This window comes from Lentinula edodes (genome assembly GCF_021015755.1).
Source record: "Lentinula edodes strain Le(Bin) 0899 ss11 chromosome Unknown C8R40scaffold_42, whole genome shotgun sequence".
NCBI classification, from domain to species: Eukaryota; Fungi; Basidiomycota; class Agaricomycetes; order Agaricales; family Omphalotaceae; genus Lentinula; species Lentinula edodes.
The window spans coordinates 397,602-419,104 of NW_025764348.1; the positions used below are offsets into that span (position 1 = coordinate 397,602).

Consider the following 21,503-nt stretch of genomic DNA (forward strand, 5'->3'; position numbering starts at 1 on the left):
AAGTTGAATTACATAGAACAATGGCGGTGACGGGAAGCAAAGGCGGCTACACAGCTGAGTCATCAAAGTTGGCAGTGAGCACGTGTTCTTTCCTTTCCTCATGCTCGTCGTTCCATGTCCCAACCAAACTTTAGAGACGACCTTGAAACTGGCGAAACAGACCCTCTGAACCGCAATGCTCACGAAGAACCACCGACCCCCACGTGAGAGATGCCTTCTCATCACTGGCCTCACGGAAAATTGACTTGGAATGTCTAGCGCAACCCGTTCTATCTATGCTCTGACGCGGCAAGAAATAACCAAAGGCGTTGCCAATCGCTTCGTACACTCGCGGACGTACATCATTCTATACCTCGCTATGGCTGCTCTTTCTATCACGACAATTGTTTTAAGTATCACCGACGACTGCCCTGGCCTCGCGTTCTATATTCTTGAAATTATAATCAACACGGCAATGATATTGGAAGTGGGCATACGGTTTGTGGCCTTCGGTCGGGTGTGTCTCATATATTCTCTCCCTTATCAGAGTTAATTCTTCTTTCTTCACAGCAATTTTGGAAGTCTCCGTTCAACATTGTAGACTTGGTTTTAACCATTTTCTGCGCGCTAACATTGCTTGTCCTGGCATTTGCGAAATGTGGTTCCACCAGCAAAGAAGAGGAAATTTTGGATACCCTACTCCTTGTCGCTCGAAACGTCCTACAATTTAGCCGTCTTGCAGCCGTCATGAGACAGTACATACATCACTTGCATCATATTTCCTCAGTGGACTGATAAATCATAGATCCGGCCAATCTATCTTCTCTCGACCCAGACCCATCGATATTAACGCTGCTAGGCGGGCGGGTTACACAAATCTTGACATTGACATTGAAAGCGACGACGAAGACGATACTGAACTCGCACGGCCCCTCGTTCGCAATCCCATTGTTTTCGATGCTGATCAGCCTACTCGGCAGCAACGCGAGCCCTTATCAGAAATGCCTCTCGCAGCACATAGCCTTGAGACTCGAGATGCTGAAGATATGTGGGCTGAATTAGGTTGATTGAAGGGGGTCAACCAAAGCCGTATCTAAGTATTCAATAATGTATATACATAATCAGTGACAGAACTTATATCTTTCGTTAGATTTATAGTGGATAATAAATCATTTCTTGTATAGGTCTGCTATCTGCGCGTAAATCGTTCAAACCTGTATCAAGAATTGAAGAGGCTGAAGGGCCATTGGAATACAACGGAAGGTAAGCCTGGGTTTTTAGTTTATGTGTACTGATTCTTGGACAAAGATTGAACGTCACGGTGCCAGACAGTTTTTGTGTCTCGCGCTACATAGTCATGTTCAACTTGTTGTATGGCCGGTGTCCTTCAAAGACCTGAGGATACCGGTGATACCAAACCAATAGTAAGTATGAAGATTCCCTCTACCTTACCTTATCCTCGGACCTTTATTCATCTACTTGTCTATTTGAACAGCGTTCTCAATGCCTTGGCTACAGAAAGAAAAAAACTACTAAGATCATTCGATTCTTTATTTGCTGTCCTGCCAATCGCGCTCTAATTGAACGGGTTTAATGGTATGTGTTCGTCTTTGTTGATATCCCTAATAGAATCTGGGTAGGACTTGTAGAGTATTAGGCCTGTAGTCACCCGTTCACTTCACACCAGCTTGACACCCCGTAGACCGCGATGGAACTGCTGGCCTAGAAAGGCCTTCTAAGCGCACGACCAGCGATTTACGCGAGAGGAATGCACCAGAAATTATCCGGCGGCAGTGAAAGGAGGATATCACACTAAGACACGCCGTACTAGGCTGTATTGCATACGACCAGCAGTGATCTGATCTCAGAGCCAGTTAGCTGCATGACCCAGACCACTATCGAAAAATGAAATATTTCATCCAACCTGCTGTACTTGGTAAGAAGGAGGAGGAGCTCGGGAATATATTATGATTCTCTTCAGCTCTCTTTCAAATAAGATATGTTAGTCGGTGATGGAACATACTCAGTCGTACTTGCCCGTACTAAATTTGGCGGCGAGAAATATGACTAGTAAGTAGTGATGACTTCGCCCTTGACCCACCTCTTCTTCCTTCTATTCGATCACTACTACAACGCCCTCCACCACAAGCCATTTCCTTTCAATTCGTCACCATGGTGCACAATATCGAGGACGATTACGTTGAACCCAGGTTGAACCTGCGTTGAACTATTATCGGAAGCGATTCGGAGGTTGCATCGGCACGCTCTGGCCGATGAAAAGTATTTATATGCCCCATGTTTTTCACCCACTGCACCCACGGGTTGGCTCTTACGATTCGCACTGTAAGACAATGGCTAGTGTTACCCTTGCTCAATCCCCCGTCAGGGAGTCCTCCCCAGATCCTGAGGGCCCCGTTCTGGAATCCGAGACTGCAACAAAGAATGAGAAGACCCCATCTCAAAGCGTAGTTCAACTTACGGACCAGACGAATCTATTGCCCTTCAAGCAAGTTGTTTCCGTTTTCATGGCACTGGCGCTCTGTGTAGTAGTATCGGCGTTGGATTCTGTGATTGTCGCAACAGCCCTTTCCACAGTAGCTGCAGCTTTCAATGCTGGATCCATCATCTCCTGGGTTCCTTCTGCCTATCTAATGACATCCACCGCATTCCAACCTCTTTACGGACGCTTCAGTGATATCTTTGGCCGCAAGAGCGCTATGTGTATCGCGATGTCTTTGTACATGATCGGTAATCTGATTGCTGGTTTCTCTAAAAGTATCATCCAGATCATCGTGTTTCGAGCTGTGGCTGGCGCCGGAGGAGGCGGTATAATAGGGATGATGCAAATCATCATCTCTGATATCATTACACTGCGCGAAAGGTAAGTATTTCCAGTTATCACATGCTGTCAATTGTATGAGGTTGCTTATATCGTATGGCCGTTATCTCACCTGTACAGAGGGAAGTATCAGGGCATCATCGGAGGCGTTGTTGCACTTGGATATACAGTTGGACCTGTAATAGGAGGTGTCCTGGCTCAGAAGGTCAGCTGGCGGGTAAGTCGTGTGTTTGACTCTCTAGTCTAGTCATTCTCAATTTAGATACAAGTGGTGTTTCTGGATCACCTTACCGCTCTCCCTGCTCGCGACCGTTGTCGTTGTAATGGTTCTTCCCTTGAAGCCTGTTCACGGAGACATGCGCAAGTACGAACTACGCTTTCGTCCCCTTATTTGTTCAAATCTCTCTTAGGAAACTACTGGCCGTGGATTATCTCGGGGCCTTGTTGACTCTCATAGGATGCACCCTCATCATGCTTCCTCTTATCTGGGTATGCGAGAGTCAATCATCTATTTCTTCTTATTGAAGCCAAAATTTTAGGGTGGCGTTACCTTCCCGTGGGTATCACCTGTTGTCCTTGCGCCATTATTTTGCGGTTTTCTAGTTGTCTTCATATTTTGCCTTTGGGAGTGGAAAGGTGCACGTCTGCCTATTGTACCTAGTGCGTACTGGCTATGACAAACATCGTACTTCCGAGGGTATGCTCATTGAAATTCAAGTGTACATCTTCAAACACTCAACCGTATGCGGAGTTTTCATCGCTATGTTTGTCAAGTAAGTGGAAGACCTATGATCGTTAAAGTTCGTGCTGCCTAAATTCTCATTTAGCGGTTTTGTGTTCTTCTCCGCTCTTTATTACATACCGCAATTTTTCCAAGTTGTTTTGGCATATTCGCCAATACACGCAGGTAATGGAACCCCAAATCGTCTTTAGAGTAAGTGCACTGACTCGGACGTTAGGCTTATTCCTGATTCCTCTGCTAATTGGTCAAATGAGCTCTAGCTGGATTGCTGTGAGTAATCTTACCATTCCAGTAGGTTGCTATCGTTTATATTTCTTCACAGGGAATGACTATTAGTCGGACTGGCCGATATCGGGTACGCTTGTGCATTCCAAACATTGATCTTTTTCTTCCTGATTTGTGAATAGGCTATTGTGTACTCAGGCTTTGGCATATTAACCATTGCCTGTGGATGTATCTCGATCTTCACTGGCCATACTGCAAAGGCCACGATGGTCGTGCTCATGCTTCTTGCTGGAATAGGGAGCGGTATGGTGAGCTTCCGATGTCCAATGCTTGAACTATGCCATTTAATCAATTTCCTTTCCAATCAATCCGTTTGGATTGCACATAGACCATGCAAACCACCACAGTAGCTGTTCAAGCAAGTGTGGCAAGGAAGGATATGTCTGTTGTGACGGCGTTCCGAAACGTGAAGTTTTATCCTCTTGTTTCAATATCGTGTGAGTTTAGCACTGACCTGACGCCAGTTCATCCGTATGCTCGGTGGCGCATTCTCGCTTTCCATAGCGTCTTCGCTAGTGTATGTTTCATTTTCTCTTTCACCAGCTTGTATTTTGTTCATATCGGATAACATTTGAACTTCTAGTAATAACACTATGAGATCCACGATGGTATCTCTTGGATTGTCTGCTTCGAAGATTTCAGTCATCGTTGACAATCCAAGCTTACTCGCACACCCTGCGGATATCGAACTTTCTTCGACTGTGGCTTCATTAATTCTTACACAAGGATACACAAAAGGTTTCCGCAACCTTTTTTTCCTCAATGCCTCTCTCGGAGCTCTGGCGACCGTGGTCAGCTTCACGATGGTCAAACACAAGGAACTTCTGCGAGGCGATGAAGAGAAACTCAAGGAAGAAGGATTAGCTGCGTTGAAAGCCCGAAAGGCAAAACATCACCCAGATTCCAAAACACTTGAAAAAGACCTCGAGATAGGAGATCCAAAATCGGGAGCACCATCTGAAATCGGAGTTCAGGATAGCTAGAGCTGCATGATCTGTAAGGAGCACAGTCATCCACTATAATTAATTATAGCTTTCGAAGAATACATTGCTCATAGATATAGATATGTACACCATTTAGATGTTCCCGTAGTCTTCGGTCAGGGTAGAGAGGGTTGATTACTGACAAAATAAACCTATATTCATTGCACAGGTCCAGTTTTTGAGTAAACATTCGATTTCATGCACCATAAGCTGGTCATTTTCGCGAAGTTTTGAATTTCCTTACTAGCTTTTTTAGTCAAACGAAGAGTCAAAAAACCAAAGGCCCCACAAACTTCCATAGCGCTTGGCACTTCAATTGATGCCAGATTGATGCATACTTGCACAGCATGAATAATGTGCTCCACCTCGCGACATTTGCTTCCCTGTTCCTAGTTTCGGAGCAACGTAACTCTGAAAGCTTGAGCTTCTCTCTTCTGTGCTTAGGGGAAAGTCGGTTCCGGACAGAAGTAAGAAAGCCTATAAGAATCGTAAAATTTCTATCGTGACATACATACTGCAAGTATCAAAAACTTGGAGTGATCCGGATTTATGATTCGTGGGTGTTATTTGGAAGCGTGGTAACCGGGAACTGAACAGATTTTCTTTCCACCTCCATGTCAAATTTACAGTGACTTATGTTGCTGACCGTTTGGCTTGTGCCGTAGTTCTTTGTCAATTATCCAACTGTCTGTCTGTACTGTAACCTCGCCCTCTCATTTTGTCGTTCTCTGTTCCATGTCTTCTGCTCTACCATCTCGTTCAGACTCTTCGCGGAATTGGTGGTCCTTATCATCTAAAGGCTCAACACGAGAGCCCTCTTCCTTTCCCCAGGAGAAAGCCGGTCGACCTTCTTCCAGTAAACGGAACGATAACACCAAATTTAATACGTTGGCTTCAGCTTTTGGTCTGAAGACGAAAAAGCATCCTTCCCTGACGATTGAGGATCCTCCGGCCACCTCATTTCCTTCCCATCACGAACTCGAACCGCTATACTCTCCAGAGCTTTCGCCAAAATACACCAACAGGCCTCCGTCCAAATCCGTGTCCTCCACAAGATCTAGGGTAGACTCCATCGAACCTAGGACTCCCTCGGACGGCCAGCGCGATTCAGCGTCCAACCGCCATTCTCTGCTTACCCTTTCTGATATCGATCCATTCGCCGCTCGTAGCGGTATTGCTGTTCCCCATTCACCAATAGACCCCAATCGACTGTCAGCATACTCGGGCAGTTCCGTCGTCCCTGAATACATTACGAAAAAGTTGGACGACGTACCGGTCGCTGCCAGCAGGGTCTCTTACGCTTCTTCTTCGTCCCACTCCTTCTCTCCCGACGACATGGCTTCTTTGAGTCCCCCATCATCGCTCTACTTTATTGCTGAAAAACCTCACAAGAAGCTATCTCCAAAGTATGTAAATTTCACCACGTAGGAACGCAAGGATGTTGTTGACTTACTCGCAAAAAAAAAAACAGGAAATCGTTGGGAGATTTAGGTCAAAGAACAAGTCGTTCGAAGCTTGATGAATTTCCTCCTGGGATGATTAAATCTAATTCATCTGTAACATTGACCGACAAGAATAGGCTCAGCCATCCTGAAATCTTCTCCGCACCACGACCGCCCATGCGTGCCCGGGGAATGACTGACGCTGCTGCTATATATCGTTTACCAAATTTCCTACAAGATGACCGTTCTGCTACCAACTCGGCCACTTTCTCTCTGTCGTCTCCATCATCTCCTCCTCCGGTATCGCCCCGTGTCGTTATTCGCCAACCTTCCCTCCAAAGAATGGGTCTCCCTATAAGCGCACCACCTAGCCATCGTTTGCCTCCCCCTCCCGTTCCTGTTGATGTAACCGACGATGAGGATGTCGACCCCTTGCGATTCTCGAACTCTGCATCGTCTTCTACCACGTCTTTCAAGTCCGAAAGAGACGCCGGCATGGTAAATCAGCACTATATCCCTCGTTCTAGGCCAAGAGAACGCGAACTCCGGCCTGTGGAAGATACAATTCAGAAATCTCGCACACTAAAAAAGGCAGTCTCTCACCAGTCGCTTTCAAAGATGGCCTCTTCCAGCGCGACATCGGTGTCCACCCCGCCGCCTATGCCAGAGAAGGGACCGCGTAAACAACGCTCATTTCATCATCCCCGAATACCGCTGCCCCAGATGCCTTCTCTGAAACACCATTCATCTGGTTCCGCAGTACCACCTTTAGATGGGCCAGAGCCTAAAAGAGGAAGTATGAATGGTCCTCCGACGCCAAGTAGGAAGAGGTTATTCTCCGGTTCCAGTACGCGAAGACCCTCAACTTCGCAGGAAACGTGGGGCGAGGATGATCATCGGTCTGTCTTCAGTCTTGACCGAGAGAAATCGACGCCTATCTCTCCCATCTCTACAAAGCCCTCTAGTCATTCGTCTTTCTGGGATGAAGGTGGCGCGGACGCAACCCCCAGCAGCCCTCGTGCATCCACAATGGACTACACTCCACAACAGACCATGTCTCCTGCAGAAATGCTGAAGCTTGAAGCAGACGTACGGGAATCACTCTCGTTGTCACGGTCCAGAGGAATGTCAATCGTTTCCTCATCAACCGTTGCTTCAGAATCAGACAGTACCTCTCCACTACCCAGTCTGATGAACTCTATACGTTCACATGGGTTATTGAATCCTCAGCCGCATCCTATCAGGAGTAATTCAATGGGTAGTGGAGGTATGGTTGTCACACCGCGGCTTCCCCGTCCATCTACAGGTCAGTCCGTATCTTCGCCAACTCTCTCTAATACCATCTCTACGCCTGGCTTAGTAAGCCTTCCTCCGCCACCTCGGTCTCGACGGCCACAGCCAGCCTCGAATGCCCCAGAACCATCTCTCAAAGCGCTCTCACCACCTCCTAGGACCAAAGTGGTCAATAAGACGATCTCGAATGACAAATTGAATCGCCGCACTCCTTTAACTCGTAAATCATCTTTTCTTGATATTGATGGTGACCTGGCTTCCAATCAGTCGTCTTCGCCTTCTATTCCACTTCACGGAGGTGATAGCTTCTTGGATTTGGCTCGCGAATCTTTAGATACAGTTCGCAGTGATACGGATGAGGAACAATTTTAGGATTTTTCTTGAGAATGTGCAAGTCTTTCTTTATATTCTTATCTCCTATTTGCCACACCCACATCTCTACCTATATATCTATACCTTACTGCCTACTTACTTACTTTCTGCTACCTACTTCCAGGATTCTGCCACGTATCTTTGCTTTTGCTACCTTGCTTGCATTCTTTCTGGCTCACTTTGGATCGTACCAAACCGCTGTCTCTCATTTGATGTTTTCTTCCGACAAATTACCTGACTATTGCAATATAAGTAGTATCATACATGTAGATGTTGCGCAACACGTTCTTGTAATCCCTAGTCCGAATAACTAGTCTGTCTCGTCTGTGTGATATCCTGCCCGTCTCATCGCGCCCAGTCTGTGTCGTGCTGCACCAAGCTCCTTCTCCAATTTGAGTATCTCAACTTGTTGTTCCATCTCACGTTTCTTGAATTCTAGGACAGCCATATTGGAGTAATTGACATCATTATCCTCCGCCTGTTTGGCTGCAACAGCTTTAACCTGCCTGACCAGGGCTCTGCAAGCTTCTGTGACCGCCTTAGCAGCGAGCTCAAGTCGCTCCTGTGTCTTGGACATCAAGTTAGCCTTGACTCGGGAGGCAGCGACGAGTTGAGCAGTGGCAGCAGCGACCTCATTAGAAGCGACGATAAGTTGCTCCAAAGAGTGGGTACCAGAGAGAACACCATCGGCACTCTCGATGAGCAAATTTGTAGCGAAGGCAACAGCCTTGGCGGCTGAAATGAGACCCTCTGTCCAACGATTGTTGCGTTTGTAGAACTGCTGCATTGAACTAGAACCCTTGCCCTCCGCAACGATCTCCTGCTGCGATTCAGTGGCTGCTTTGATAAGTCGGGCAATTGCATTCGTGATGGCCATTGCAGCAGACAAGATGGAATCATGGACTTGGAGATCCACAGCACTAAAGCGGCTGGTATCCCGAGGACGGGCCATTAGCTCTTGCAGTCGCTGGGTAGCGGCTTCTATGGCCTGAGCGGCGCTGTTCATCTCATTTTCCACGATGTCCCCAATGTTTCCATTGGCACGAGCAAGTGCGTCCGATTTCGCTCCCTTGGGTATGAGCTTGTCCACATTCTCGGATAACTTCACGAGAGCACTGCGTATGTCGCCATTACCACGCATCGCAACATCTTTTCGTTGGTTTGGCTTTAGGAGGTTGACCTTGTACGACTGAAGGTTCAAGAAGAAACGCAAACCAATATCTCCGGAGGTTTTAGCCAATCCAATAAGCTTGTCAGATGCATCGTCGTCACTGGCTAATCGAGTGACACCTTTGGTATTGATGAGAACGTCAGCTAAAGATTGGGCAAACTCGTTGGCTGATTTGATGACATTCACATGCTCGCCGCCTTCCTCTTCACCGAGATAAAGATTATAGATCGTGGAGAATTCGTTGGCGTTGTTCATAGCCTTTTCGATCATAGACAATGTGTACTCGGGAGTGCTGTTCAAATTGCCGGCCTGAGTCATTGATTCCAACTCATAGATAGATTCATCGACCTTCTGGACACAGGCCTGTAGGATAGAATCTGAACGAAACGAATTAGACACCGGAGAGCCAATTATGATATAGACCTGGGCCTACCAATTATATCGTTCAACTTCTTGCGGTTGTCCAAGATCAGAGTGTCGATCTGGGCATTGGTAGTCTCGTCCACCAAACCTTGATTCTATATCACAATCAACAAATGAATCCTTGAATGAAACTCTTCACATACTTGCTGTGCCTCGTCAAGCTTTTTGAGTGTATCATCCATACCAGCATTCAAAATCTCAATCTCTTGATCTTTCTCGTCCCGCAAATGTTCCAAGTCGTCGTGAGCCTGATCCAACTTCGAGAGATACTCGTCGATCTGTGCTTGCTTGACCTATTGAGGGAATGGTACTGGAATCAGGACCAACAAGGGAGAAGTCACAGAAACATACGCGAAGGGAATCTTCCAACTCTGAAATTTGACGGTTGTATTTTGACAACACAGAAGACACCTCAGAGTTCTTCGACCGTGAGGCATCATCAGCACGCTCATTCGCGAAATTCAACTCGCGCCTCAACCGGTCCATCTCCTCTTTATGGGAAGATTTCTGTCGGTCAACGTCGAAGCGTGCACGGTCTCGCTCCCTAAGCATATCTGCAAGCTCTAGATTCTTCGCTTTCAGATCCCTTTCCATTCTCTCCATACGATCGACGGCCTCTTGCGCCGAGTTGGCCTTCAGTTGCATTTGTTTAAACTTTGAGAGCATGTCGAGGTGTTCCGTACGAAGCTGACTGTAGAGCTTCGCGAGCGCCTCGTACTTGTTCCGCCATAGTGTCACCTGGTCTTGTAGTTGTTTAATCAAATCGTCTTTGGAAGCCATCTGGGAGTTGATATTTGTGCCAATTCCTGCAAGTTCTGCCTCCAATGCTTTGACCCTCTATGATTGACGAGTATCAACAAACGCTGTTCGGCCAATCACAAACATGCTTACACGATCGTATTGCTCTAAGAAGATTTGATCACGCTCGTACTGGCCTCGCATCGCAAGAAGCTCGCGTTCTAATTCACCGACCTGTTGAGCAGCCTGGTTGTTGTACATTTGTTGTTGTTGAAGCATAAGCTGTTCTTGGGCCAGGCGTTGTGCCTCCGCCTGATCCCGCTGCCTCTGTTCAAATTCCTGTTGCTGCTGGGCGTCCAGTTCTTGTCTTCTTCGTTCCTCGGCTTCCCGAGCCGCGAGTAAAGCAGCTTGATGTTCTTCATACTCCCTGAGCATACGTGCCTGCTCATTCATAGCGTTGGCATCAGGTGAAGGGGCAGGAGGAGGTGACGGAGATTTGGGAGCTACAGTTTTTGGGCGAGCGGGAAGATCTGGTGCGTCGCCTGTATCCATGAGATTTGGAGGATCCTGAATGACTACGATTTAAGAATTATCATGAAATACGGAGATAAACTTACCTGACCCAGCTTGGGCACATTGATTAAGCCGGTCAGATATTTCAGGTTGGAGCATTCGTAGTAGAACTTTCGGAGACTGTGATGTTGTGATGCATAACGTTGACGAAGGGGTTCCAGTGCATCAACATCGTTAGTACCTGGAATTCGGTTTCAGCGACGAGCAAGGACATAGACATAGAGAAACACGTACGTCGGTACATCGCACGTATCATGCTTGTGATAAATCTGTATATACCCCAGCTTTCTTTCACCAGAGGAACCAAAGACGAGATGCGGCATTCGTTGTTAGTCGAATGCCTAAAATGCGAAAAGACCATCTTTTGGAAAGATTCAATTTGGTCTTGCAATCCCATCAGGTCTGATATGGTCTCGTAACTATGCACAGGCTTTAGAAGTCCGTTCGAGTGAGGAGTTGGATGTTACTGCGTACCCCTCATTTGGATCGTCAATTCCTTTCAATGTGATATACTCTTCGTACTCAAAAAGACCATTGAATTCTGGCCGTAAACGATGGAAGCGAAGTTTAGCCAGTAAGAACTGGACGTAAGTCCTGATCAAGGGACCGTAACCTGGTGCGAATATGAGATTGGAATAATCGATAAAGGGAAACGACACGGCGTACCCCTCATGCCATCGGTACCGACAGTACGAGCGCAGGTTTCCAGCCACGCAGTTTGTCCGTGGGCTTCTTTGAGAGTCTACAAACAAACACAACATTAGGGACTTGGAAGGAAGCAAGCGCAGCATGACGCACATTAGGATGACCCTCCTGCAAAACCTTATGGACTGTGATGAGAGCCTTGAACGTCTGGACTTCATCCGAAAGTATCGGTTGAACTCGAAGACCACTCCAGAAAGATATGGAGGAATGATAATCCCATGTAAAAACGATACACTCTAGATGAGTTGGTCAGTAAACACAAAGATAAGTGGCCGCCAGCGACAAACTTCGAACGTGCTTCTGCTTCGGCGCAGTTTCCTCAGGACTTGTAGCCTTCTTGATATTTATGACAAGTTCATGTTCCGCCTTGTCTTTGTCGACTGGCCGTGTCGGATAATGGATCTCCTCGTCCATGTCAAAACCCCCCTTCTTCTTATTGCCGTACCTGTACAATAGTCAGAGAAAGCAGGAATAAACTACATGGCATAGAAACACACATGGCTGCAGGTTACAAGGAAGGAAACACCTCACAACAGTGAACAGTGAACACCTTTAATTACAAACTCCCCGTGCGAAGTTAGCCAACCGATGATTCGTTTCCTTTCAACACGGCCAATTCACTCAAATGTTTTCCACTTCAGAGCACCAAAAACTACATTTCGTCTTCTTCACGACAAAGCCAATGTTCCCTCTATATACAAACCTCGCAAGGAGCGCTTCATAACACCGACAATGATACTTCTTGGCATCATACCTGTCTTTACTTTCGCTCTTGGGACATGGCAAATTCAACGATTGAAATGGAAAGTCAACCTCATTGATGAGCTCGAGGAAAAGCTTCAGCTCGTCCCTTTGACATTACCAAGGCGAATAAAGTCTGTATCTTATCATCATCTTCTGCAGCGCTCTTCCTGATCGCACTCCAGCCTTTCTGTTATCCCAGAATTTGTCTTCAGAAAGGTCCTCATACGTGGAAGGTGGGACCATGAGCATACAATGCTTTTAACACCCCGTGTCCGTGAAGGTGTTCATGGTGCTCATGTTGTAACCCCCCTTATACGCGAAAACGGCACAACTATCTTGGTGGATCGGGGCTTCGTCTCCAACGACTATGTAGACGACTTGTCCTTTACGAAGGAGGAAGGCGAAGTGGAAGTTCTTGGTATGCTACGCACCGCACAAATACGGAATAGTTTCACACCAGACAACCTTCCCGAGGAGAGAAAATGGTATTGGAATGATGTCGATGGCATGGCTGCTTACGCAGGTGGAGATGAAGCCAACGTTCAGCCCGTGTTTGTGGAAAGGATTTTTCGTATGTGCTACTGGACGACGTTGAACGTTTATACTGATGCTTTTTATACAGAGGGTCATGCGGGAGATGCAGATTACTGTGTTTCGAGAGGCATTCCAGTTGGACGAGCTGCCGTAGTCGACATGCGCAATGCACACTTGTCTTATGTGATAACATGGTGAGTTTTCTTGTCAAGTGTCGATAGCCTCGCTCATGTTTCTGTTCTTAGGTTTGGGCTCTCTGCACTAACAAGCTTCATGTTCGTGCGAGTGCTAATCAATAAGAGCAAAATGCGCGGACGCAGGTTACCTCGCTTCGGTTAATCATCGTATGCAGAGAGTTGGTCAATCACCATTGTCCGCGGAACAATTGAGCCTATCTTTTCTGTTACATTACTCAGAAGTGCCCCATACATAGGTATGATTGACTGAGTACTGTCTACATAGTGTCAAACCAAACATCTTTATCAAGCTTTTGCAATCACAACCAGGTCGATCAACGGTTTTAGTCTTTTGGCGGATCTTATCGTTGTTCCTTTGTGCTCTGTTTTTGGAGAACCATAATGAACCACAGCACGTGGACGTCCTATTTAGGGCGATTTATGACTATATATGGCAACTTCCTTTGTGCAAGGCTGATTCCGGAATTTGGGCATTGTTTTCGCGTACGACTCGGCAATGTTACTGTGGCTTTCTTGGCCATAAAATGAGATAAATAAGAGGTCGAACGAGTACAATCTTGACCTCTCACTCTTTCGTTCACTGCATGCAATGACTAATAAGTTTGCGCAGCTTAGCGAAAACTTATAAGATACTGTCGAAAAATGAAAGCCCGATAAGATTGCGGACTTATGAAAGAACTTATTGAAGATAAATGTGACAACCCTGTCACATAAGTTTTACATAAGAAACAATAACAAATGTGGAACTTATGGGATTTAAATGGAATTGTCGGAAACTATAAGTATTCAATAAGGTCACATACTTTTAGAACAATAGCACAAGACTTATAGGAAAAATTATCTGATGAAGTACTAGATAAGTATTTGATAGGTAGGGTTTTATATCTGAAACTTGCAGGATACTGATGTAGTACAGAAGAGGAACTTATGGAATACATATTGGGAACTTATGTGACAGGGTAACAAATAAGGCTCTCAAAATAAAATGATTTAGTTAAAAACTTATAGAATAATTATATGACATGAGGAGAGTGATGAAAGCATCACATGTTGGAGAATGTCCAAAGAGGTGTGAAGCATGCTCAAGTGTGTCGAAGCTCAGTTTGGATGTGTTGAAGCATTGCAGAAGGGTGCGAAGCATGCTCAAGTGTGTCGGAGCTTAGTTTGAATGTGTTGAAGCATGTCAGAAGGATGCAAAGCATGCTCAAGTTTGTCAAAGCTTAGGACTTGAGCATGAAGCATGCTCAAATGTGTCAAAGCTTAGTTTGGATGTTTCAAAGCATGTCAGATGTGTTGAAGCATGTCGGAGGGGTGCGAAGCATGCTCAAGTGTGTCGAAGCTCAGTCTGGATGTGTTGAAGGATGTCGGAGGGGTGTGAAGCATGCTCAAGTGTGTCGAAGCTCAGTTTGGATGTGTTGAAGCATTGCGGAAGGGTGCGAAGCATGCTCAAGTGTGTCGGAGCTTAGTTTGAATGTGTTGAAGCATGTCAGAAGGATGCAAAGCATGCTCAAGTTTGTCAAAGCTTAGGACTTGAGCATGAAGCATGCTCAAATGTGTCAAAGCTTAGTTTGGATGTTTCAAAGCATGTCAGATGTGTTGAAGCATGTCGGAGGGGTGTGAAGCATGCTCAAGTGTGTCGAAGCTCAGTCTGGATGTGTTGAAGCATGTCGGAAGGGTGCAAAGCATGCTCAAGTGTGTCGAAGCTCAGTCTAGATGTGTTGAAGCATGTCGGAGGGGTATGAAGCATGCTTAAGTGTGTCGAAGCTCAGTCTGGATGTGTTGAAGCATTACGGAGGGGTGTGAAGCATGCTCAAGTGTGTCGAAGCTTAGTTTGGATGTGTTGAAGGATGTCGGAGGGGTGTGAAGCATGCTCAAGTGTGTCGAAGCTCAGTCTGGATGTGTTGAAGCATGTCGGAAGGGTGCGAAGCATACTCAAGTGTGTCGAAGCTTAGTTTGGATGTGTTGAAGGATGTCGGAGGGGTGTGAAGCATACTCAAGTGTGTCGAAGCTTAGTTTGGATGTGTTGAAGGATGTCGGAGGGGTGTGAAGCATGCTCAAGTGTGTCGAAGCTCAGTCTGGATGTGTTGAAGGATGTCGGAGGGGTGTGAAGCATGCTCAAGTGTGTCGAAGCTTAGTTTGGATGTGTTGAAGGATGTCGGAGGGGTGTGAAGCATGCTCAAGTGTGTCGAAGCTTAGTTTGGATGTGTTGAAGGATGTCGGAGGGGTGTGAAGCATGCTCAAGTGTGTCGAAGCTCAGTTTGGATGTGTTGAAGCATTGCGGAAGGGTGCGAAGCATGCTCAAGTGTGTCGGAGCTTAGTTTGAATGTGTTGAAGCATGTCAGAAGGATGCAAAGCATGCTCAAGTTTGTCAAAGCTTAGGACTTGAGCATGAAGCATGCTCAAATGTGTCAAAGCTTAGTTTGGATGTTTCAAAGCATGTCAGATGTGTTGAAGCATGTCGGAGGGGTGCGAAGCATGCTCAAGTGTGTCGAAGCTCAGTCTGGATGTGTTGAAGGATGTCGGAGGGGTGTGAAGCATGCTCAAGTGTGTCGAAGCTTAGTTTGGATGTGTTGAAGGATGTCGGAGGGGTGTGAAGCATGCTCAAGTGTGTCGAAGCTCAGTCTGGATGTGTTGAAGCATGTCGGAAGGGTGCAAAGCATGCTGAAGTGTGTCGAAGCTCAGTCTGGATGTGTTGAAGCATTACGGAGGGGTGTGAAGCATGCTCAAGTGTGTCGAAGCTCAGTCTAGATGTGTTGAAGCATGTCGGAGGGGTGTGAAGCATGCTCAAGTGTGTCGAAGCTCAGTCTGGATGTGTTGAAGCATGTCGGAAGGGTGTGAAGCATGCTCAAGTGTGTCGAAGCTCAGTCTAGATGTGTTGAAGCATGTCGGAGGGGTGCGAAGCATGCTCAAGTGTGTCAAAGCTTAGTGCGAAGCATGCTCAAGTGTGTCAAAGCTTAGTTGGAATGTATTGAAGTATGTTGGAAGGGTGCGAAGCATGCTCAAGTGTGTCGAAGCTCAGTCTAGATGTGTTGAAGCATGTCGGAGGGGTGTGAAGCATGCTCAAGTGTGTCGAAGCTCAGTCTAGATGTGTTGAAGCATGTCGGAGGGGTGTGAAGCATGCTCAAGTGTGTCGAAGCTCAGTCTGGATGTTTTGAAGCATGTCGGAGGGGTGTGATGCATGCTTAAGTGTGTCGAAGCTCAATCTGGATGTGTTGAAGCATTACGGAGGGGTGCGAAGCATGCTCAAGTATGTCAAAGCTTAGTTGGAATGTGTTGAAGGATGTCGGAGGGGTGTGAAGCATGCTCAAGTGTGTCGAAGCTCAGTCTAGATGTGTTGAAGCATGTCGGAGGGGTGCGAAGCATGCTCAAGTGTGTCGAAGCTCAGTTGGGATGTGTCAAAGTATGTCAGAAGGGTGCGAAGCATGCCCAAGTGTGTCGGAGCTTAGTTTGAATGTTGAAGCATGTCGGAAGGGTACAAAGCATGCTCAAGTCGATTGAGCTTCGACACACTTAAGCATGCATCACACCCCTCCGACATGCTTCAACACATCCAGACTGAGCTTCGACACACTTGAGCATGCTTCGCACCCCTCCGACATCCTTCAACACATTCCAACTAAGCTTTGACATACTTGAGCATGCTTCGCACCCCTCCGTAATGCTTCAACACATCCAGATTGAGCTTCGACACACTTAAGCATGCATCACACCCCTCCGACATGCTTCAAAACATCCAGACTGAGCTTCGACACACTTGAGCATGCTTCACACCCCTCCGACATGCTTCAACACATCTAGACTGAGCTTCGACACACTTGAGCATGCTTCACACCCCTCCGACATGCTTCAACACATCTAGACTGAGCTTCGACACACTTGAGCATGCTTCGCACCCTTCCAACATACTTCAATACATTCCAACTAAGCTTTGACACACTTGAGCATGCTTCGCACTAAGCTTTGACACACTTGAGCATGCTTCGCACCCCTCCGACATGCTTCAACACATCTAGACTGAGCTTCGACACACTTGAGCATGCTTCACACCCTTCCGACATGCTTCAACACATCCAGACTGAGCTTCGACACACTTGAGCATGCTTCACACCCCTCCGACATGCTTCAACACATCTAGACTGAGCTTCGACACACTTGAGCATGCTTCACACCCCTCCGTAATGCTTCAACACATCCAGACTGAGCTTCGACACACTTCAGCATGCTTCACACCCTTCCGACATGCTTCAACACATCCAGACTGAGCTTCGACACACTTGAGCATGCTTCACACCCTCCGACATCCTTCAACACATCCAAACTAAGCTTCGACACACTTGAGCATGCTTCGCACCCCTCCGACATCCTTCAACACATCTAGACTGAGCTTCGACACACTTGAGCATGCTTCACACCCCTCCGACATCCTTCAACACATCCAAACTAAGCTTCGACACACTTGAGCATGCTTCACACCCTTTCGACATACTTCAATACATTCCAACTAAGCTTCGACACACTTGAGCATGCTTCGCACCCTTCCAACATACTTCAATACATTCCAACTAAGCTTCGACACACTTGAGCATGCTTCACACCCCTCCGACATCCTTCAACACATCTAGACTGAGCTTCGACACACTTGAGCATGCTTCACACCCTCCGACATCCTTCAACACATCCAAACTAAGCTTCGACACACTTGAGCATGCTTCGCACCCTTCCAACATACTTCAATACATTCCAACTAAGCTTTGACACACTTGAGCATGCTTCGCACTAAGCTTCGACACACTTCAGCATGCTTCACACCCCTCCGACATCCTTCAACACATCCAGACTGAGCTTCGACACACTTGAGCATGCTTCACACCCCTCCGACATGCTTCAACACATCTAGACTGAGCTTCGACACACTTGAGCATGCTTCACACCCTTCCGACATCTTCGACACACTTGAGCATGCTTCACACCCTTCCAACATACTTCAACACATCTACAGTGAGCTTCGACACACTTGAGCATGCTTCACACCCCTCCGACATCCTTCAACACATCCAAACTAAGCTTCGACACACTTGAGCATGCTTCACACCCCTCCGACATGGTTCAACACATTCAAACTAAGCTCCGACACACTTGGGCATGCTTCGCACCCTTCTGACATGCTTTGACACATCCCAACTGAGCTTCGACACACTTGAGCATGCTTCACACCCTTCCAACATGCTTTAACATATCCACACTAACCTTCGACATACTTGAGTATGCTTCGCACCCTTCCGACATGCTTCAACACATTCAACCTAAGCTTCAACATATCCAAACTAAGCTTTGACACACGTGAGCATGCTTTGCACCCTTCCGACATGCTTCAACACATTCAAACTAAGCTTAGACACACTTGAGCATGCTTCACACCCTTCCAACATGCTTCAACACAGCCAAACTAAGCTTTGACATACTTGAGCATGCTTTGCACCCTTCCAGCATGCTTCAACACATCCAAACTAAGCTTCAACATACTTGACCGTGCTTCACACCCTTCCGACATGCTTTAACATATCCAAACTAACCTTCGACATACTTGAGCATGCTTCACACCCTTCTGACATGCTTTAACACATCCAGACTAAGCTTCGACGTTCGACACACTTGAGCATGCTTCACATCCTTCCGACATGCTTTAACACATCCCAACTAAGCTTCGACACACTTCAGCAAACACACTTCAGCATGCTTCACACCCTACCGACATTCTTCCACACATCCAAACTAAGCTTCGACACACTTGAGCATGCTTCGCACCCTCCACACATTCAAACTAAGCTTCAACATACTTGAGCATGCTTCACACCCTTCCGACATTCTTCAACACATCCAAACTAAGCTTTGACATACTTGAGCATGTTTCGCATCCTTCCGACATGCTTCAACACATCCAGACTAAGCTTCAACACACTTGAGCATGCCTTGCATCCTTCCGACATGCTTCAACACATCCAAACTAAGCTTTGACACACTTGAGCATGCTTCACACCCTTCCAACATGCTTCAACACATCCAAACTAAGCTTTGACACACTTGAGCATGCTTCAAACCCTTCCGACATTCTTCAACACATCCAAACTAAGCTTTGACATACTTGGGCATGCTTCGCATCCTTCAGACATGTTTCAACACATTCAAACTAAGCTTTTACATACTTGAGCATGCTTCACACCCTACTGACATGCTTTAACATATCCAAACTAAGCTTTGACATACTTGAGCATACTTCGCACCCTTCCGACATGCTTCAACACATCCCAACTAAGCTTTGACATACTTGACCATGCTTCACACCCTTCCGACATGCTTCAACACATCCAGACTAAGCTTTGACACACTTCAGCATGCTTCACATCCTTCCAACATGCTTTAACATATTCAGACTGAGCTTTGACATACTTGAGCATGCAAAGCATCCTTCCGACATGCTTCAACACATCCAGACTTAGCTTTGACATGCAAGGGTACACTAGTAAAGTCTGTAGAAGTAAGTAACTCAGTTGGTATGAACACAACTGCATGTATGTACCTGTAGAATTAAGTAGCTATTATAGTGTTAGTATTGTAAGTTGGTGGTGTGCTATTCTGAGGGGCTCAAAGTCGCCGCTGTTCGTGATCCACCTCTTCAATTGTACAGTACCTAGGTAATGATAAACAGTGTATACATATAATGTATTGTCAAAGCTGTAAGTAACGGTGCCGGTATGTATGTACGGAGTCTACTCCGATTAGAAATATCCTTTGAACTTAAATTATATGATAATGCTCATACTCTAATATCTGTGCCATGCAAAGGTTAAAAAGCCTTAACAAAGTGTGAATCAGTCACTTTGTAGCGGCATCTCGGCAGCTGAGTGTCCATTTTGCTCAAAAGGAAGGTAGATAGACATAGATAGATAGATACGCGGCTCCGTCTAAGACGGGGTCCCGCAAGGGAACAGCCGGGGGTAATCACCTTTTGATCCCCTCTCTGACAGTAGTCCCCGGCCCGTACCTATCCCCATGTAGATGTACGTACGGTCGTCGGTGGATCCAGTCGGTACCCGGGAAACATCAATCCATGTCCATCCCTAATTACAGACAGGCAAAGGAAAGTAAGCGGAACGACGTCCCGAGCTGCAGTGTTAGACATGCATTGCACAGGTTACTGCCAGTGGCTACTGCATACATATTCCTGAGGTCTGAACGTTTCTATTATAACAAGCTTTGTTTCGAAATATATACAAGGAATGAGATAATCTAGCATGTTACAATCATATGGAGAACTCGATTCCCATTAAGTTCAAGTTATGACGGGGGTTCCAGTACCAATGCTTCTTGAAATGGGTATAAACCTGAGTGGCAGTACTCGAAGCAGACAGGACTTTCAGATTATGTCTGTCTGTGCCTCAGCAAAGTTTAACCACGTAGTAATAGAATCTGACTCACACAGATTGCAAGTGACCAGCTAAACGGCGAGGGATGGTCTCCTCATGACAGTGGGCGCAACAGAAAACTGAGTCAAAGCTGAGCGGTTCCTTGGCGCGGATTTCTGAAGATTCCCCTGCACCAAAACAGTTGACAGCGAAAAAAATTTCGTCTTGAACGGTAAGATTATGAGTTAGCTGTACAGAACAGTGCAACATTGATTAGTAAAAACGCAAAGGTCAGGTTCAACAACATACAGCAGCCGGCCACGTCACAAAAAGTCGTGCAGGGTAGGTGTTTGCTTGTTCGCTTGTATTTTCGATTACCGGACGAGCAAAACTCAAATCACAAGCTGTAGCTGTAGCTGGATTGAGGCCCGCACTAACGACAATTCGGCGAGCTAACTGCGAGCTTTGCGAGTGGAAAAATAGTGTAACAGATGACCAACAGCCATCCTTCACTGTATCCCAAAATTCGGCATAACTTTTCCTCTTCTCCCGACTACCACCATCCGCAACTCGATTTTGGAAGCAACAACCATGGTAGAACATCTGCGGAAATATCAACAGCCCGTTACACTTTGCACATCCGAAAATCGTGGTGGCCAGGCGAAGGTCAAAGGCAGTCGCACCAGGGGAAGCTTGTTTCACGATTTCGAGAAGAGATTGAAGTTTTGCGGGTCTCCATTTATCGAGAATCCGGGGTAGTTCTGCCAAGAGCATTGTTCTAAGATGCGTAGGTGTCACTACCTTCATTTTCGGTGGATTGAATATCATATCCTGGAATACGGAGTCGGTCAATATATCGTGTACACCTGGAAAAGGCTCTCGAAGATCTTCATGGGATAAAATGTCAAGATATTCTTCTCGGAGAAGGGAATACTGGTCATGGCAATTTTGGATATGCTCTTGCTCTAGACGTCTGGTTTTGTGTTCAGATAGTAACTCCAGTAATTCGGGCTCAATATTGGCCCAAACTTAGGTGATCAAAGATTTTTGATTAGGAGAGAAAGCGACAAAGTAAAATTG

The 21,503-nt window shown here is 46.4% G+C and overlaps 6 protein-coding genes across 6 annotated transcripts; 4 read left to right on the forward strand and 2 right to left on the reverse strand.

Annotated features, from left to right (window-relative positions):
• The first annotated feature begins 49 nt into the window (after window positions 1-49).
• C8R40DRAFT_1125343 (uncharacterized protein) lies at window positions 50-1,205 on the forward strand. The gene is made up of 4 exons (XM_046228979.1): window positions 50-203; window positions 259-496; window positions 550-734; window positions 785-1,205. The coding sequence occupies exons 1-4, from the start codon at window positions 115-117 to the stop codon at window positions 1,044-1,046; spliced, it is 774 nt and encodes a 257-aa protein (XP_046081941.1). The 5' UTR covers window positions 50-114; the 3' UTR covers window positions 1,047-1,205.
• A 1,125-nt stretch (window positions 1,206-2,330) lies between these two features.
• On the forward strand, window positions 2,331-4,828 carry C8R40DRAFT_1056178 (major facilitator superfamily domain-containing protein; the record flags this gene model as incomplete). Its single annotated transcript, XM_046225064.1, has 13 exons — window positions 2,331-2,860; window positions 2,939-3,035; window positions 3,088-3,182; window positions 3,229-3,307; window positions 3,358-3,478; window positions 3,537-3,591; window positions 3,646-3,725; window positions 3,778-3,830; window positions 3,883-3,915; window positions 3,968-4,093; window positions 4,174-4,251; window positions 4,310-4,362; window positions 4,429-4,828. The coding sequence occupies 13 exons, from the start codon at window positions 2,331-2,333 to the stop codon at window positions 4,826-4,828; spliced, it is 1,800 nt and encodes a 599-aa protein (XP_046081942.1).
• Window positions 4,829-5,291: 463 nt separating this feature from the next.
• C8R40DRAFT_630421 (uncharacterized protein) lies at window positions 5,292-8,090 on the forward strand. The gene is made up of 2 exons (XM_046235705.1): window positions 5,292-6,234; window positions 6,300-8,090. The coding sequence occupies exons 1-2, from the start codon at window positions 5,564-5,566 to the stop codon at window positions 7,933-7,935; spliced, it is 2,307 nt and encodes a 768-aa protein (XP_046081943.1). The 5' UTR covers window positions 5,292-5,563; the 3' UTR covers window positions 7,936-8,090.
• Window positions 8,091-8,245: 155 nt separating this feature from the next.
• C8R40DRAFT_1175353 (cytoskeleton assembly control protein) lies at window positions 8,246-11,959 on the reverse strand (the record flags this gene model as incomplete). Its single annotated transcript, XM_046232312.1, has 11 exons — window positions 8,246-9,483; window positions 9,540-9,624; window positions 9,673-9,822; window positions 9,881-10,366; window positions 10,421-10,834; window positions 10,885-11,021; window positions 11,075-11,259; window positions 11,315-11,453; window positions 11,507-11,582; window positions 11,639-11,781; window positions 11,833-11,959. 11 exons carry the CDS (start codon window positions 11,957-11,959, stop codon window positions 8,246-8,248), a joined length of 3,180 nt encoding a protein of 1,059 aa, XP_046081944.1.
• A 147-nt stretch (window positions 11,960-12,106) lies between these two features.
• On the forward strand, window positions 12,107-13,549 carry C8R40DRAFT_1125395 (mitochondrial protein required for respiration). Its single transcript, XM_046228980.1, has 4 exons — window positions 12,107-12,420; window positions 12,472-12,860; window positions 12,912-13,017; window positions 13,069-13,549. Exons 1-4 carry the CDS (start codon window positions 12,134-12,136, stop codon window positions 13,160-13,162), a joined length of 876 nt encoding a protein of 291 aa, XP_046081945.1. The 5' UTR covers window positions 12,107-12,133; the 3' UTR covers window positions 13,163-13,549.
• Window positions 13,550-20,321: 6,772 nt separating this feature from the next.
• Window positions 20,322-21,197, reverse strand: C8R40DRAFT_1175355 (uncharacterized protein; the record flags this gene model as incomplete). Its single annotated transcript, XM_046232313.1, has 3 exons — window positions 20,322-20,445; window positions 20,497-20,672; window positions 20,733-21,197. 3 exons carry the CDS (start codon window positions 21,195-21,197, stop codon window positions 20,322-20,324), a joined length of 765 nt encoding a protein of 254 aa, XP_046081946.1.
• Between the last annotated feature and the right edge of the window lie 306 nt (window positions 21,198-21,503).

Excerpts from the sequence above, each read along its gene's own strand:
- C8R40DRAFT_1125343 (XM_046228979.1), top strand. The coding sequence starts at position 115 with ATGTCCCAACCAAACTTTAGAGACGACCTTGAAACTGGCGAAACAGAC. Across the intron at positions 204-258 it reads GAAGAACCACCGACCCCCAC|CGCAACCCGTTCTATCTATG; the intron begins GTGAGAGATGCC and ends TGGAATGTCTAG. Across the intron at positions 497-549 it reads GGTTTGTGGCCTTCGGTCGG|CAATTTTGGAAGTCTCCGTT; the intron begins GTGTGTCTCATA and ends CTTTCTTCACAG.
- C8R40DRAFT_630421 (XM_046235705.1), top strand. The coding sequence starts at position 5,564 with ATGTCTTCTGCTCTACCATCTCGTTCAGACTCTTCGCGGAATTGGTGG. Across the intron at positions 6,235-6,299 it reads CACAAGAAGCTATCTCCAAA|GAAATCGTTGGGAGATTTAG; the intron begins GTATGTAAATTT and ends AAAAAAAAACAG.
- C8R40DRAFT_1125395 (XM_046228980.1), top strand. The coding sequence starts at position 12,134 with ATGATTCGTTTCCTTTCAACACGGCCAATTCACTCAAATGTTTTCCAC. Across the intron at positions 12,861-12,911 it reads GTTTGTGGAAAGGATTTTTC|AGGGTCATGCGGGAGATGCA; the intron begins GTATGTGCTACT and ends CTTTTTATACAG. Across the intron at positions 13,018-13,068 it reads TTGTCTTATGTGATAACATG|GTTTGGGCTCTCTGCACTAA; the intron begins GTGAGTTTTCTT and ends TTCTGTTCTTAG.